An 18,437-nucleotide genomic window follows, 5' to 3' on the forward strand; every position below is an offset into this window, starting at 1 on the left:
GCGGCCGGATTGTTGTTCAGAATTATCATCAATTTTACTTCCCTCTTAATTTTTTTGATAGTCTCGCCATTTTTTAAAATTTAATTTATTTTTAACAATATTAATTTCTCATATAGTTTATTTTTGGATCTCAAAACAATGTAATATTTCTCCTTCGGTTTCATTTTCCATTTCCTCTTCCTCCCGGGACTGATTTAATCTTCACGCGGATGTACTTTCGCTTTCAATTTTCTCTTACAAAAAACAGAGTGAAACCTTGCCTTACCCCCTCCCCCCCCCTCCCCCCCTTAAGCCATCAATGACAACTCAGCTGGAGAACCAAGATGGCTGCCCAGGTAAGGCTTTCAAAATCCCGCATAAACGTTTCCTTCGTTCGTGACAGGCACAGAATTTTCTTTTAGTCATTTCACCGCTTGAACTTTTATTCAGTGCCTCAAAATTCACTTTATAAATTTAAAGAGACTGCTGAGTAGCGATGAATTCATGCGCTACTTCCGTTTCAACTTTCGCGTGGATGCATTTACATTTAAGTTCACATCACTTTCCTTGCGATATCTACAACAGACATTATCGAAAGCGATGAATTTCAGCGTGAGACGTTTGCAGAATGCAAGCTTGTGACCGAAAGATGTGTTTTAGAATTCTAGATCAACAGTGATAAATTTGTTACGCGAGCTTCGCCTTCGAGAAAAGAGAAACAAATACTATATTAACTGTGTACGTCAACTCAATATGTGCAACATGTAATGAGTCGGAATACAATAGTTTAAATTTTTTGTATGATATTAATGTATGGTAACTTAATGCATCGAGATGTTAAGCCGATTCGCTAATATTTTAAGATAGAAGTTGCGGTAAACTTCATACATTAATATTCATTTTTCTTTTCAACTAAGTAATTCTTAAAATTGGATTAGATTTTAGCAATGTGGAGATTTAGAACAGAAGATAACCCCTTACACCTTAACATCAGTTTTCATATTCTCCATATTGTTCCCTATACGTTTTATAAGCTGCTGACAAGGTTAAGGAGAATTTGTGTCACAGTCAAGAGCTTCTTTAGTTGATGATTATTTCCTGTATTCTCCTAACCTTAATGTTTGATTCAGGGCTGATACTGTGAAGAGAAATTAGGTGCTAGTCACTCTTAGGTGTAAAAGGGTTAACACAGTTTCAGTTGTGGAGGAAATTATAGTAACACTGTTGCAACTCTTCTAAATGTATGGTATTGTTGTACATGTTGTTATATTGCCCATGAGGTGTCTTTCCTGGATGGAAATTTCATGCTGCATCCTCCAAATGTCAAAAAGTGAAGTTCGTAATAAAAAATGTTTTTTGGGTTTTGTTTTGTTGTAGGCATCCTCACTTGATGTAATAAAATCTGCAGCAAGGAAGTTCATTGATTTTGTGAACAATAGTCCTTCACCTTATCATGATATGTTTTATCCTTCCAGCTTCTTTAATTAATAATGTGCATGAAAAAATTAGGTGCTTCTGATTGGCTGTAAACAAGTGCATTCTCATGTAACGCAAGTGCAAAGCTGTAACACGAGTGCAAATTACATACAGTGCACACGTGTTCAAAATTTTGTCTGCCTTAACTTTCTGTGATGTTTTTTCATTTACTTTATTAACAAGTTATATCATAATTTCTCTTACAATTTGGTGTAATAAGCACTTATAAATTTTTCACAGACTATAAACTGCACTTGCCTTACCAGCTCATGCAATGTTTTGTTTCAGTTGTCAATGAGTGCAGAAAGGTGTTATCAGCAGCAGGATTTAAAGAGCTCAAGGAAAAAGAGCACTGGGATATCAAGCCTTCTGATAAGGTGAGAAATGGGAGTTGGGGCTTTATATTTAACCTTTTTTTTTTTTTTTTTTTTTTTTTTTTTTTTTTTTTGAATCTTTATTAAGTCATAAGATAAATAATCACATATCCTATGTTACAACAATAAAAGAAGGTATATATATAAATTACAGAGAAAATCAAGATAAAAATTATAAGACTAGATTATGTTTAAAAATTAAGCGATTAACAAACGTGTTTTTGAACCTATCAGTGTTTATTTTAGGATGGTGACTTGTCTCTTTCCTCAGATTGTACTTGGTTAATTTCTTTTTTGGCATTATAGCTCTTAAAGGGTGTATTGTATTATTAAAAACATTCTTGAAGATACGCGTGTCCTGTTGAACTAACAATTCATAAACATTAATGTGATCGGATGTATACTTGCGCTTATAACATCGATCTAAGAAACATTGGATTGTTGTTAATTCGGAATTTACAGCGCCAAATACGGACAGCCCGTATAATATATTTGGTAGAACCAGATTTAGAAACAGATGGTCTATTTCGGCCTGATTGTACCCTTCTTTCCTTAAAGATCTTAAAATGAACAGGCACTTGTTTGCTTTAATTAGTTTTTCCCGAATATGTGTTATGAACCTACTGTCTTCCTGAAATGTTACCCCTAAAATAGTAAGCTCTTTTGTCTGTGGTATTCCAGACACCATCGGAAACTCTATTGTACAACCTTTCTTGCGGAAAATGATTTCCTTGCACTTAGATGGATTGCTACACATACCATTACTTCTAGACCACTGGGAAAACTGATTAATCAGTGCGATAGAATTGTCATTATCACCTATCACAGGCGAGATAATGGTTGTATCATCTGCATATTTTACCAGCACGCTCTTATTGTCCAAGTGTATCTCTAAATCACTGAGAAAGACATTGAACAAGTGCGGCCCGCTGACACTTCCTTGGGTGGTACCTTTGTTGACACTTTTCCATTTTCCAATAAACCCATTTCTAATGACTCTCTGCTGCCTGTCTTCCAAAAAGCTTAGATACCAGTTAACTATAAAAGGATTTAGGGGGAGTTGCTTCAATTTGTGTGAGAGGAGATCGTGTTTCACACTATCAGGTTTGAAAGGTTGCAATTTTGACATGACCCAAAATCACAAAATGGTTACCAGAAATAAAAATTATGTTGTCTGGGAAATCATATGGTGCACTTAAAATTGGCCACACCTGTTTTCCTTTGAAATAAGTAAGGGACTAGTCATTATTTATGTAGAAAAGGGGGGAAGAGAAAAATATGTTTGGAAGATCAAATTTCTATCAGGCCATGTAAATAGCAAGTGACCCTCCTCCCTTATTAAATATTAGCATGATGACTCCTCTCCCCTCCCCTGTCACCTCATATCTCCTCTTTTATGCCTAGAAACTATTAAAATTTATCTCACATACAACTATAAGATGATTAAATTGGTAATGGACCACTTTTAAAATGTACCTCAAACTGCTGACCCCTCTCCCCCCAAACTTCATTATAAAACGTCATGCCTCCCTATAGCCAATCTGAAGTAGCCTCAACCACCACCTCCTCTTTTATCTCCCTCCCTCTTCACAAATAACAACCAGTCAGCTGCCAGTTGTCTTTGTAGGATCATGCAACCTTTCCAGGCTTGATACTTGGACAAGTAGGGAAACAGAACTTACTGAAATGTTTTGTAATTTAAGGAAATATCAAAGCATTGCATATGTATAACTTAATATTCTAAATACAATGTAGTAATTTAACACATACCATCAACATAGGAACTTACATTGCAAATTTATTGCCAATTTTTTTGGCCATGGTGACCAAAACAGTTTTAGCTTGGCTATGCAGGAGCATAATAGGGGGTATATTTTACCAAATCCTTCCCCTGTTAAAGACTTTGCCTGCATCATTGACCCATCTTTCATCTTCACCTGTTAGTTCTTTGCTCCATTCAGTATTTTGTGACTAGAAACCAGTCAACGATCATTGCATTTGCTGTTGGTGGGAAGTATGTTCCTGGAAATGGGTTCAGCATTGTAGGAGCTCATACTGATAGCCCCTGTCTCAAGGTACACAAGAAAAAGTCTTCTCATTAAAAGTTGCCACTGTAAAAATCATTCATTTATTAAAAATAGTCACTGCAAAAATTGTTCATTTATGTAATATTTATTATTTTAATAATGCAAGAGGTCAGAAGTCACATTACTTCAAAGACTTGAGGTAATACCTTTATGGTTTAAGTATTGCATTTATTTGAAAATATACAAAACACATAGGGAGGTTAAATTTGGTTTGAAATTTGTCAAAATCAAAAATTTAATAAACTAAAGGCTTTTTTAAACCTGCAATAAATCATTAAAAAAATCAGTACTTATTTAAGAAATAAGGTTACCTTTTTTTCCAATGAGAAATAAAGGAACAGGAGGTTAGTGAATGGTAACATGGCAATGTTTTCAATCTGCATCTGAAAAAAATCATAGCTGAGGTCATCAAAATTTGGTTGGATGTTCTGTGTCGTGGCAGATTTCTTCAATCTCCAATGCCTTTATAAAATGGGTAATTAAGTATTAACAACTAAAGTATCAACTCTTGAGTTGATAACATGAATTGGCCACCATAAAGAGTTTAGCCTATTGTCAATCACTCTGACAATGGGCTAATGCTCAAAACTTCCACTTCGAAACTCTTAGTGGTGGCCAATTTACGTTATCAACTCAGTTGGTAATACTCAATTACCCTGATATACTCTCCCATCAATGCAGCTTCACAGTTTCTTTAGAAACTTACCCCCTTTATTCATTTGCCTTTTTTAAACACTGTTAAGTGCTAGAGATGTTGAGAAAGATATGAGTGGATTGATTGAAAGAGGAGCAGATCAGACAGCAGAGCAAATTACCCTGGCACATAATTTTTTAACACTGCAATTTATGTTGGAACAGATGAAGCCAAACTCCAAGAAGAGCAGCAATGGATATCAATAAATTGGGGCGGTGTTTTATGGAGGAGGAATCTGGGCCACTTGGTTTGACAGAGATTTGAAATTGGCTGGCAGAGTTATGATTAAGGTACTATACTGTTAGTAGCATTTACTTCCAACATTAGATTCTGTCTTGAGACATCATTGAAAAGAGTTAATAAAGAAAATCAAAGGACCTCTTTGTGTATATTGTTTGCATGCATACAAGTTTTGATAAACTTGGTTATCAATTGCATATCATTGTGTATGCTGTTGTATAATTTAACTAGACAATTTGGTTAATTTCCTTGTGGTAAAAAGGTACTGTTATATTTTTACTTTTACATGAACACTTTAACTCCCACAGGGGTGACCAACAATCATTACTTCTCCTTTCAATATCAACATATTTTTTTTAGAAGAAAAGTCATGAGGAGTAAGGAAACTAGTATTTCATAACATGTTTCAAGCTCTTCTTCTATGAGAAAAATTTACAGCAAACAGTATAAAGAATTCATTATTTTGATAATTGTCTTTCTTTGAGTGGAACATGCCATTGTCCAAACCACTTCCTCTTCCTCCACCCCCCGATCCTTTTAATAAATATAAAGCAAGGTCAAATTTAGCATGCGCCAGGCTCTTAATTGGTGAAAAAAAGCAAACAAGTGGGCCTGCTTCGAATTCCAGGGGTCAGCAGCAATTTCCTTGAATAACACAAATGTTTATTATATCTCGCCTGCTCTTTTGCCTTTCTCAGAACTTGGAATGGGCAAAGTCTGATAGGCTAGGTTTCGATGAGCAACTGAACGCAAATATAAAGTGTACAAGTCGCCATGTGACTTAAATGAAACCTTAGGTTTTTACCAATGATAATTAAGGTGGCTCTGCATCTTTTCTTGATAAGCTGCTAACAATACACTGATAAAAAAAGAGGATCACTGACTGCATTTCTAAATTATTGGCAATAGGGTGTATTGTTGCTTTCATGCAAGCGTTAAATGTCACAAAGTGAAAATAACCTTTTGAGGATAATTGGTTATTTTTTCGGAGGAAGGTTGGGAACTACTTCCTAGGAAACAACCAACAAGAACATGGTTGTTCAACAATCCATCAAAGACTTTGGGTTGAATAATAATAAAACCATGTCGAGCCAACTTTGATAGACCACTAATTTACTGAGATATGTTCATTAGCTAGAAGTGAAAATAATTAATCAACTTTTAGCAGTTGAGAGGTCAACCATAGTTGAAGTTTAGTATTATCAGCTGAGTTGAAAACGTAAATCGGCCACCATAAAGGATTTAAAAGCTGACGTTTCGAGCGTAAGCCCTTCGTCAAGGCGATTAGAGGAATTGTGGGTTGTGTGTGGGTTTATATGCAGAAAATGAAAAGTGCTTAATGGTTATTCAGATTGATTTAATGAGCTTCAATCTGGACACGTAGTTAAGTTGTAGGCTACGCTTGGACAGCCGGGTTTTGTAAAGCACGAGATTGCAAAAGCATACATTTAACATTCTCGTCTCGCAAACATTCGCGTACAAGGGTCGTTTCAAGATGCTCCTGTTCGATCAGAATTTCGTCCGATGGTTCGTTACAATGCGTTTACTGAATCCAAAGACAGGAAGTAGTTATTGAAACTGGCAATACATTCTAAATGTTTAGAATGTAATGTATCAGCGGTCAACAAACAAGCTGAAATTTCACTAATTTGTACCCGACCAGTGACTCGCTTAATCCAACAATGTTTGAATCCCATATCTCAGTTCTTCCCTCTGATTGGTTGTCTTCGTTTGTTTGGCCCCAGCTTCAGTTGACGCTCTGTGAGCTATTTTCAATCTCTTCAGTTCCACTTTCAATCAAGTGAGAATTATACTTTTTTTTGTTTTGTTTCAGAGTTACTTTGAGACACTTTCAACTATACTAAACTCCGTCATGGGAGCTGACTATCATCAATGAAGTGGACGGCCTTTCTGTTTCTTTAAACTTTCCTAGCAATTCGGCCTTTTTGTCATTCCCACCTTCGTCACCTTACTTTGCAATGGGCAGTCCGACCGAAATGAAGAAGAATTGCAAAAATGAAAAAGTTTTTGCAGAGGTTATTTACAATATGGAAGCTTTCAATTAGTTGAAATATTGGAATTAAAACCTTTTATAATGTAAATAAATAACCTCTTGAATCACTTGATATTTAGTCACCGTACTTCTTAATGCTAATTGGAAGGTTAGAGTTAAATCCAGTACACAATGTAAAAATGTGTAATGAAGTGCATTTCAACGGAATCAGTTCGACTTGATCATTGCTCTTTTCAGATTTATGCGTTTTAGGGCGTTACGGAACGGTTTATTTGCGTTTTTCTGTGTGATAATTCGATCAAGTATTGACATAAATGTTTTTTTCTTTTCCTGTTGGTCTGTCTGTTGGTCGCCAATTAGCGACTTTTGTCGAAATTTTAGTCGCCAAATATATCTTCCACTCGCCATGGCGACCAAAACGGTCGCAACTTGGAGCGCTGCTGTAGGGTGCTTTCACATCTAACATGCGTCGTAATCATGGTGAAATTGTAGATGGTGATCCCTCTAGGTGACAATACCAGTACATAGCAACATTTCTCATTTCAAGTTTGCAAAAAACATGAATTCGTAGACCACGCGTCTAATGCAGTCAATTTCCAACTGATTCTGGAATTGGTGTGTACACGATTAAACTGAGAACTCTGGCTTTTGGAGTAACAAATTTATGTATAGATTGACTTTCCCCAATCGATGAGTTATCAAATGATCAGGATGACCACTTCCGGCTGGCGTCAAGTCAAAACGGAACAAACCATATTCGTGCTCCCAGTCTTCTCTGTCAATGTAGAGACTATGATTACAGTTCATATCTCCACTGCCGGAGAACAAGGTGTTATAATCATCAATCTTTTTGCCACCTGTCAGGTCCAAAGTCGAGCAGGGCATTTCTTCTCCACTCACTGTTAGACGAACGCCTTGTAAGTCAAACAGTTGAAAATTAAAAGGGTTATTTTCCAGGTGTCCGATGCATGCATCATTTCGCACCATCCCGAAGATCAGACTTTGAGGAGTAAGACCAACTTGGAGTTTATTTGTTAAATAACTTGTCCACGAAGAAGATGTCACATAGGGGTACGCCAACCAGCCCCACTTCAGCTCCGACGTTACTGAATACAGCTCTTTTCTTTTGACCCGTATTATTTTCATTTAGTATTATCTCCTTCGTCCGTGTGTCCTGCTTTGTTTTTGTAGTACAGAGCTTTTGTTAAGAACGATCGTTTTGGCCTGATCTGTGAAATTTTGTATGGTCTTGCAGTAGGTATTGTAAGCTTGAGTATCTGATTGCAAAATATGCAAGCTAGAATTCTCACCAGGAACGGAAAGAGGGTGTGCTGCTGCGGTCATTTTCAGTCGAAAATTGTCTTGAACTTGGCAGGAGCTGTTCTCCGTCTCTTGTTTTGCGTTGAACTTACAAGCACGGCTCTTCGTTTGCGTTTATATCTTTTTCCACGACCGCTTCCCCCTTGTTGCGTTGAATCGTTGAACGTACCCGCCAATATTACCCTTTGCCGGCGCTGCGGCAGCTTTCCTTAACGACTGACCGTCGTTAAAGACATCTCTAACAATTTGCATGCTAGTATCCACGCCTGTTTTCAGTAAACGATTGTTTTCTTTCTGCGCCGCCGAGTTTAGAAAAGGGTTAGCTGTTCTAGCAAGACCACGAAACAAACCACCCTGTCCGTTGCCTCCTTGACTATAAGGGGAAGATCCAAATTGCCCCTTGTTTATGGATTACTTTGAACATATGCTTACGAATTTACGCGGAGACGCTTCCCATCGAATTTGCATTATCGGTGATTTCATTATGCCCAACATCAAGTGGACTTATATTGACTCAAGCAACTCTGATGATGGAATTAAGTTTTGCGACCTGATCAGCTCTCATTTTTCTCACAAGTCGCTCGCGAGCCTACAAGAATCGCACAAACTTGTCAAACTACATTGGATCTGTTTGTTTCTTTTTAATCTATAATTACCTGAAGAAATAACCGATATTAGCGTTCACGAGGACTTCAGCTCTGACCATTTCATGGTTAACTTCCCCTTGTTTACCAGGGTTATCTGCCTAAGGAAATCGCGTCGCACAGTTTACAACCTAAAGAAAGCTGACCTGCTTTGCTTGAAGTCAGCGCTGCGGTGTCTCTCTTCAGACACTGTATTTGTAGACAACGACATTGATGCCAGTACTGCTTGCTGGTATGACATGTTTCGTGAGTGGATTAATTTTTCCCTAAGGTGTTAATCATGGATGTCAACAGGCCCACGTGGATTGACAGAGAAGTATTACAGTTGATCGGAAAGAAGAACCAAATTCGGCGTAAAGCTAAGTCGAAAGACTCTGTGTTCTTATGGTCTAGATTCCTTAGGCTTAAACAGCTTGTTGAGAAAACAGTCAAATTTAAGAAGCGTAATCACTTATGTAACCTTAATGCTTTTCTAAAGGACAATCCTCGTAAATTTGGGTCTTATTAAAAAGCAATTACGAAAAGTAATAAAATTCCAGCGGTTATTAAGCATGAATCGACGCAGGCCACCAGACCCGTCGATCAAGCTAATTTACTCAATGCTTTTTTACATTCAGTTTTTGGTCCACCTGATCAAGGTAGCACTTCTAATTGCCTTCACCGACTTAGCTATAGTGTACAACACAAGTTTTATGAGTTAAAAATAAGCCCTAACAATATTCTTAAACGACTAAAGTTACTTGATATCAACAAAGCTTAACTAGGCCCATCAAGTTGTTGCGAGAGTGCGCTGAGGAAATTTCACTCTCTTTATGCAGATTATTCAGTATGTCTTTGGAGCTGGGGGCTTTTCCTGAAAAATGGAAAGATGCTAATCTCGTCCTATTCAGAAAAGTGATTCTAAGTCTCTAGTGTTTAACTATCGGGGCATTTCACTTCTTGATGTGCTTTCTAAATTACTGGAAAGGCAAGTTTATATTGAGATCTTTGGTATTATATCCCCCTAATTATATTGCGCAATGGCAGCATGGCTTCTTGACAGGCAGATCAACTGTGTCTAAATTAACCCAAGTAGTTCGTCAATTTGCGAGGGCTCTTGAAATTAGATAACGGGTAGATGTCAGTTATCTCGATTTTTTCGAGGCGTTCGATCGAGTACGCCACGAAAAACTTTCTTTCAGCTCGAGTGCCTCGATATCAAGGGTTCCCTGTCAGCTTGGTTTAGATCTCATTTATCTGGCGATTTCGCTCTTGTAACAAGCCTTTGAGAAATATTGATTATTCAACACTTAATGTCCTTTTTAGTCGTACAAAAACTTTTAAGATTTCTTTTTTTACTCGGGTTTGTCGCGCATGGAAAAAACTACCTCTCAGCATCAGGGAATCCAACACCTCACCAGTCTTTCTCAAGAGATTGTTTAATTGCTTTTACCATGCTTCTTGGCTGCTCGATACAATAGTATCGATACAATAGTATCGCGCAGCCATAGTATATAGAAGTATAGTCATAGTACAGATTCTCCAATAGTCGCTTAAGGGTTTTTTTCGTAGGTTCCTTCTTCATTTTCGTTGGTGCATGGCATAACTGTAATCCATGTGTATTTCACCACCGCAACCATGAGGCAAATAAACATTTCTGCCTCGGACACAAACCTTTTAAAGACAGTGTAGGGGTCAAACTGGCACTTGTTACGCTACCCATGGCCTTAACTGAAATGATAAATAAGGTCTGACTACATGCCCGAAGTAGGCAATGAAAAGCGTACTAAACCCTCCAAGAGGCATGACTTTCAGACATGTAGCCGTAAAAACTCAATAACCTTCCAAAATTCATAAGCTCTGATTGTTCAACAAGCATGAGCCAATATTCGCTGGATACCACGAGCAAACTCTCGTTTGCGAGAGGAAAGGAGCATTTAGCAGAACCACGCATTACGATAAAGTAAAAACAATCCATTGCCTCAAAAATATGGAAATGACGAGGAATATTCATAAACACAGTTTTTTTAAAATTCGGGCATTACGTTTGCATATCAACATTAAACACTAACGCCTATCCGAATGAATACTGAGGTGAAAAACGATAAGTATTGAAAGTCTTATTTACACGATAATTAAATCGCCCAAATACAGGACTTGGTCAGTTCAAATATTCTATTGATGCAATACTGAGCCGGTCTGAAATTAAGTTCATCCATTTTGGGGGGGGGGGGGGGGGGAGTAAGAGTTTTGGAAACAAAAGTTACAAAATTTGCCACATGATGCTCTTTGTCTTTCATTTTCCTGCAATTTGATCGGTTTCTTTAAACAAACCTTGAAATCTGATTGGTTGTTTGTTTTTAGTGTAGTCTCCTCATTGGCTGGGGAAAAGATGCGATTTAAAGAAAAATGGTGCGATTCGTGAATAAATCGCATCAATTAGAGCCAATCAGATTACAGGGACCACCTGTGATTTCAAAATGGGTGTAATGAAGAGTAAATCCTCGGACTTTACAGACTTTTTTACCGTTCTTGGTTTGATACGCAGTTCTTTGGGTCACCCGATACAAAAGTGGTAATGTAGTCGCCATCATCTAACTCACTCGTGAGCTCTCCCAAGTAATCACCCAGGCTGGCCAGTGAATATCACTGAGTCGGTGTCAAAATAGAGAACTCTGGTTTGCAAGTATTCAAGTACGGTTTAGAGTTTGAGTCTGGCATGGGCTGTAGAGACGACGGCAATCACCACATTGGTCTTTTTAGGTAGGAGTGAAGTCGTCTCCTCTGGGTGGACTGACCCGTGAGAAGCTGGAAATAGCGCTCTGGGTCTTTCACCAGTTCCACTTGAGGCATATTGTCTCGCCGGCCAAATTCCCACCTGTAACGATAAATCAAAGAATACCATAAGTTAGGTGCTTGGAGTAAGTATTAAGCCTTGGTTGACAAAATTAACGAGTATTTTCCCCTCACTTTCCCTTTCTACAATTTGTTTGTCAGTATAGAACGAACTCAGCATCAGCTTCACTAAGGACCATAATCCGGGATTATTCTTCATTTTTCTAGGTTCAAGCTCGATACCTACTTTTTCTTGATACTCTAGAACTTACTTACTTTTCTCAGCCTCTGTCGTACGCCAGGAGGGCCATCCGCTCGCTTCTTGTTAAATTTTTAAAAAGGTATCAATATACCCTTGACCTGTCTTGGAATTCCCAGACTTCAATCAGCCGCACGACACGATAAACAAGCTCACATGCTTCTTGAATTTCGATGGATGGCCAGGTGCCGGAGAGGGTGCGTTCTCTGTCGTTGTGTTCACACGGTGTTTTCAGTAGATGCTCCATGACTGCCAGCTTCAATCTACGCGTCGACACGGACGAATTCTGTACAAGCTGCTCGTTGAACTGTAACGCGAGATAATTCACGCTTCCAATAAGCAAACAAAGATTTCCAAATTTAACGTAGTTCACTTCGAATTTCTCGATCTATCCTAATTTCTCAGACCGCATCCAAACAGGTTTTACTACACAGCTTCCATCTAAGACTCCCAGTGGAACGTGACGTAAAATACGTCATGTGCGGGTAACAGTGCTCATACATATGCACGAACCCCACTTAAGTGGGGTTCGCAGAATTACTCATTTTGTCCGTGTGAAGTCGTCATGAGTTTTCCGTTGGCACGATAAGGCAAGAGTGGGTGAATCTCACACTTGATCATACCGAAGAAACCAACTGGTGAGCGGTCGACCAGAGCTTCGCTTGAGAAAATTTCTGGATGGCCCAGAGGAACTTCGCAGTACTTATTGGTCCATGGGTACAGGGACGTAAAATCCACATAGTGATTTTTTCCGCATCAGTAACTTTTCTGTACAGGCAAACGGCGTTTGTTCCATTACCGAAAAAACCCATGAAGAGGTTCTAACGGTGTGTCGTAGTTGAGGTTGGAAAGAGTATCTTTCATCGCTGGATTAGTAACTAGATGTTGATGAAATTCGCATTCCAAGAGGGTTTGCACCGTGCAACAGAGCTTCTTGACACGTTCCGTCTTTGGCACCGTTTCCCCCAACAGTTATCTCATGCTTGTCCCGTTAACAGGGTTCAGGGTGTCAGGTAAAGAGCATTTAGAGCAGCCATGCCAAGCACAGCCGTTAAATTCCTAAATAATTTTCTTACTGGGGTTATATCCGTCCACATTCTTGCCATCAACCTTTTACCCAGGAAGGTAGAAACCGAAGTGATGATTCCATAATGGTTGTGGTGATGATAAGGGTAAATCCGTTTGTCTCGTTTGTGACCCTCGTAAATAATACCTTTGAAGTGTTCAGCGGAGAGAACGACGATTTGGTAGTTAGAGATGATTTCTTTAAATTTAGCGACTTCGGGAAGTCCACAGAGACCTTCTGGGACACATGCTTTCTTGTGTAGGTCATGTGCCAGGATCCCTTAGAGTGTACGCCTATGTCGTATGGTGTTCCAGTCGGGGCACTGTCCTTGCCGAGCCATTTCAGTGACCAGTGCTCGAGCTAAACAGAGATAATCTTTGTTTTTTATGCGAATGATGCATCGCTTGCTGTCAAGGAACTTGGACAGTTTGAAGCCATAATATGCGTTTTCGAACAGCTCCAGTTCCACCTTGAGGTATGACAATATATACCAGGTGAAAGTTCATATAGTAGCCTCCAAATCAACATTTTTGTGCGATTGAAGAACACTTTGCACTTGTGACATAACTCTTTCGGCGTTCAATTCGTGTCGGGGCATGAAGGGTAGTGAGATGGGATAGTCAAAAGAACGACTCGTCAAACATGTTTCTAGTCATTTCTCCAATCATAGAATCAAATATTTCACCTAGTTGATCCAAAAAAGAACTGTTCATCCAAGTCTCAATTTATAATTTTCCTGTGCGATTGTTAACAATGCCAATTCAAGGGTAGCAAACTATGTGAAGTTTGCTCGTCACGAAAAATTAGAAAGAATTGCCCCATTTAGTATTCTAACGTAATCTGTCTACAAGCTTTTCTTGCACTGAAAAACAAACTTTTCTCCTCAAAACCGTTCAATATCACAAATTTCAGAATGCTCAGGTGTATGAATTTATCAAATGCTCTTATTGTTGTTTTCTTCTCGACTATAAAACATTCTGTTTTAAAATAGAAAGGGTACGAAGAACCCCAAAGAGAAATATGATAGACAAAATACGAATAAACTATACTATGGTGTCTAGTATGCATAACGCGGAGGAAGTAAGGCAAAGTCACGTTTTGTAGAAGTATTGTGAAATAACAAGAAACTCATTTACTTCATCAGTTAACAAGTAGTTGTAATCCCAGCTATCTAACACAGCTTTTACTTGATTCTCTTCCCATGTTTCCATGGCTTGAATCGTGGCCTCATCCGTTATTTCATGATCGTCATAAAAGTTGTTTTCATCTTCGGTAGAGATTACAGGAATGCTCACTTCCGCTTGAAATACTTCTACTTTATTTGGTTCAGAGGGTAATACAGGAGAGCATAATAATTCTGGTTGAGTGTCTGGGGAACAACATAATTCATTCACAAGGTCTGTCAGCCAATACGTTGAGTTACTTTCTTTTTCATTACGCTCAAGCAACTTTTTCTTGATAGCCTCTTCCTCTTTACACTACTGTTGTATCCAGAGATTCTGGAACGGTTAAGTGGAGTTGCTCCACCACCGGCGTCATTAACATACATTTCTCGCGCCATAACTCAGTTCACAACGTTCACTTTCTTCACCGACATTGTGGCGTCTAAGACTACCTCCTCCATTTGGACGCCCGAAGTTTCAAATGGAATGGCCAGCAGTTGGCTCCATGCTTCTTCTTTATATACATTCCAAAAGCCCTGGGTAATGTCTTCACGCATAGGAAGGCGGCATCTTCTTCGGTTGATGCATGTGATGTGCATGAAGCGCTCTCCTGACAACCAGTTACTTGCTGAAAATGTGAGGTCCTTGAGGCAACATCTTCTACTAATGGCTGGCTCGAAATGTTGAAAACTGAACCATTTTGAGGATCGCAATCTACCAGTGAGACTTTTTCTTGAAATCGTACTTGTTTCACCATCTTGACTCGGAAAGTAAAGACTTTAATCTCTCGTCTTATAATTTTACTGATAATCTCGAACCTTGACTCCGAACTCTCTCAAGTAATAAATTCACCTTTTAGGCTTCAGATTTCACATGTAGTGTCACGTGACTTTTGATGCAAGTTCACTAAAAGAATGGCTACGAAAAGAATGGCGCTCATGGCACTTGCAAACACGATTTCCGATATGCCAATCAAGTGTAAGAGACGCAAACGGCGATTTGTTTAGGTTTTCCATTTTCCTGGAGTAGTTAGACAAAAGGAGAGAGGGCAAAGGTGAAAAAGGTCACGTAATCGAGGTGAAGCGTTCGTGTGCCCGAAGGACACCTACGTTACCTCCAGAATAAACAAGAAAAAACTAGAGATCTTGGTATTCCTTTACCTCACTCGTTTTGACTTTCTTTAAAGACTGTTCTTGAGCTACATATACATGATCATCCTCTTGTTTGAATTTACTTGCTAAAAAAGACTCCACACAACCACATGCACTGTCGAATAGACGAAAATCTTCAAATTATTTAATAAGCGGCGAGTCCCTGCCCGACTCGGTGGAGTTGTAAATCAAATGATTAAAAATGTCCTACAATCGAAACGGCGGCGATGGGTCAAAATTGTTCACAGTCTTCAGGAAAGATGGATTGCGAATTGGTATCTCGTGAATTATTGATTTGTCTGAGGAGGTGGCGTCGTCTTTTTTCGAAATATGGACCCACTCGCACAACCGAGGAGGCGATTTCCTCGCTGAAATCCTCTGTTTCTGCAGATATTTATTAAGTTCTGCCAAAATCATAGCGTTGAAATCGGTTCTAATTTTTTTTTTGTTCTACCATCCTTAGCTATTACCGTTCCTGAACGTTGAATTAGTTTCGCAGAATTTTCCACTTGCGTTACTCGAGGTTACAGGAGTCGCTACACAACACGATACTATACGAAATTTCCTATGGGAATCACGTTGTACAGCGATTTCCTACCAAACGTGGGTTTATTTGACAATCTACGCGCTTATCTACCTGAAAATACCTGATCAGGTACATCACTTTGAGCACGCAGAACAAGTTTTTAATGCTGGAACGCTTCCTCCTACATTCTTCACATCTACTTTAGCGCTAGCAAAATATCAACTCGACGAATAATAAAACATTTGAAACAAAAAGGAAGTCAATTTTGAACATAGAAACGCTTCACGACAGTGGAAATAATTAACAATAAAATGCCGAAACCGAAGTTCGTACACGGGTAATGGGTGGGTGACTCAATGTCCGAACCTTCGCGGTACATCATAAGTCACGCGACACTATACGTAACCTCTGAAGCGTAAAAGGTCAATTGTTGATTATCAAATGTTTAAATAGACGATGGGTCGACATTAATTTTGCGGATCATTGCGTTTATAGTATTATCTTTAGATAAAGAGCGTTTTCGTGCAATAATAGGGTGAATCTGTTTCGTAGATACTGTATCTTTGAATTCATTGAGCTTAAAAGCAAATGTTGGACGGGTAAAGTAAACACAAGACACACTTTAAAGTAAATTGACAAGTATTCACTTTAAAGTGGATACTAGTGAGGTCTTTCATTTTTCAGATCATGCGCCTCACTTAGGAAGTTAGCCATGCTACAAAATAGAAAAATTTATTACGATTATGGCTGACATTTAGAATTAGTGATTATCTACACAACAAGACAATCAACTTCTTATTGATCCGTCGTTATTAGTGCGACAAGGGTTTTAAGGGCTTACCCCGGAATATTCTCAAATCCCAATTAACTCTCTCTTGATCCGTCGCTGTTAATGTAACAGTGATTTTGAGGGCTTGCCCACCCATGTTTTTAAAGCCCAATTAACTCTTTGATGATCCGTGTCGTGATAATCTTGTAAGCGTATCGCGTGACACTTTATTTTCTAATTTAATAATTAAGTTAAGGGTTTGATGATATTTAGGTTACGTAATATTTAAATGTGAAATTGAACGAAACGCGGTAATGGCAGACTTGTGGTAAGAATATTCGTGATATTGAAAAACAATAATGGGCTGAAATATTTTGATAGGAAATTGCCAAGGGAAATCGTGCATGCACGTTTGGGTTGGAACATCCTGTGACGTTGCGTAATGTGTCATTCGTGCGTGTGTAAATTACAAAAGTGTTGATCGGCGTATGCAGTGGAACCCCTCTAACCCGGACCGTCATTAAACCGGAATCCTCTCTATACCAGACCTTTTTTCGGCCCAAAATCTCTGTCATACATTTTCTCTATTTGTAACCTAAGTAAACCGGAACCCCTCACTTTAGGAAACCGGACGCTTTTTTCAGTCGGTAATCTGACCTCGTTGAACCGGACGTAAAAGTTTTAAGCTTGCCGCAAAATCAAATGACACGTTTTTAAACGTGATTAAAATTAAAATTGTGATCATGCAGCGCTGAAATCCTAATCAGAAGTGAGAAACGCGCATTTGCTAATTACTCATTGTTCTATCGGTACGGAAGCAAAAAATCTTAAGTCGACAATTGTGTCGCTGTTGTTGAGTTGAATGAATGACAACAACAGGGGTCAGGTTAATAGGCTGTCCTGTTGCGGGTGAATTCACTTGCAAAAACATACGAAGTAGCAAACATCACTATGTCTGAGAGACCAGTGAAACGCCAAAGAATCGAGTTATCGTTAGAGAAGAGAGTTGAGTCGATCAAATACGCGGAATCAGTGCCTAAACCCACACTGATCGCTCTAAGCGGTAAATTTGGGATCGGTAAATCAACTGTAGGTGATATTTTACAGAAGAAAGAATGTTGCGAATGCCAAAACACCAGGCTGTTCTTCGCATACTTCACGGTTTATTTTCCCTTAGCTACTGTATTCACTGATCAAGTCCTGATTTATTGATAGCAGATAATATTTCTTGGCCGGTTTTTCTTTTATCACTGACGCGCGACACACCTTTAATCCTAGACAACGATGACATATGGGCTGATTAATTGGTTCTACTGTCTATATTGAACTCACATGAAAAGAGATCACATAAGGCTAATCACTTCACAGGCGGCCCAAGCTCACGTCTCGAGAAAGCCAACGATGAATTCATGAACGCGTCACGCGTTGTGTGACTCGGTATTAAGTTACGGGAGGAACCGTTGAAAATTGAAAACTTCGACCTTTCTGTTTCTTTGAACTTTCTTAGCAATTCGGCCTTAATTATGTCATTCCCACCTTCGTCACCTTACTTTTGGTAGTCCGACTGAAACGAAGGAGAATTGCAAAAAGGAAAAAAGTTTTTGCAGAGGTTATTTGTTGGAACGCTTCTTGTTAGGGGTTGCTGTTTTTCCGCACTCGGCCTTGTAGACTTCTTGTGTCGAGATATTTCTAGCTGTATTGTGTGACATTTAGTAAGATAAGTGATCACAGGCGGCCCAAGCTCACGTCTCGAGAAAGCCAACGATGAATTCATGAACGCGTCACGCGTTGTGTGACTCGGTATTAAGTTACGGGAGGAACCGTTGAAAATTTGAACACGTTATAAGGAATAGTATGGGGA

General features: G+C 38.9%; 1 protein-coding gene and 1 pseudogene across 1 annotated transcript; one reads left to right on the forward strand and one right to left on the reverse strand.

Annotated features, from left to right (window-relative positions):
* Nucleotides 1-298: 298 nt before the first annotated feature.
* On the forward strand, nt 299-7,041 carry LOC131780863 (aspartyl aminopeptidase-like). The gene is made up of 5 exons (XM_066172849.1): nt 299-335; nt 1,744-1,832; nt 3,791-3,904; nt 4,775-4,900; nt 6,685-7,041. Exons 1-4 carry the CDS (start codon nt 299-301, stop codon nt 4,814-4,816), a joined length of 282 nt encoding a protein of 93 aa, XP_066028946.1. The 3' UTR covers nt 4,817-4,900; nt 6,685-7,041.
* A 450-nt stretch (nt 7,042-7,491) lies between these two features.
* Nucleotides 7,492-8,208, reverse strand: LOC136283656 (uncharacterized; annotated as a pseudogene).
* Between the last annotated feature and the right edge of the window lie 10,229 nt (nt 8,209-18,437).

The sequence above is a fragment of the Pocillopora verrucosa genome, chromosome 10 (assembly GCF_036669915.1).
Source record: "Pocillopora verrucosa isolate sample1 chromosome 10, ASM3666991v2, whole genome shotgun sequence".
Lineage (NCBI taxonomy): Eukaryota > Metazoa > Cnidaria > Anthozoa > Scleractinia > Pocilloporidae > Pocillopora > Pocillopora verrucosa.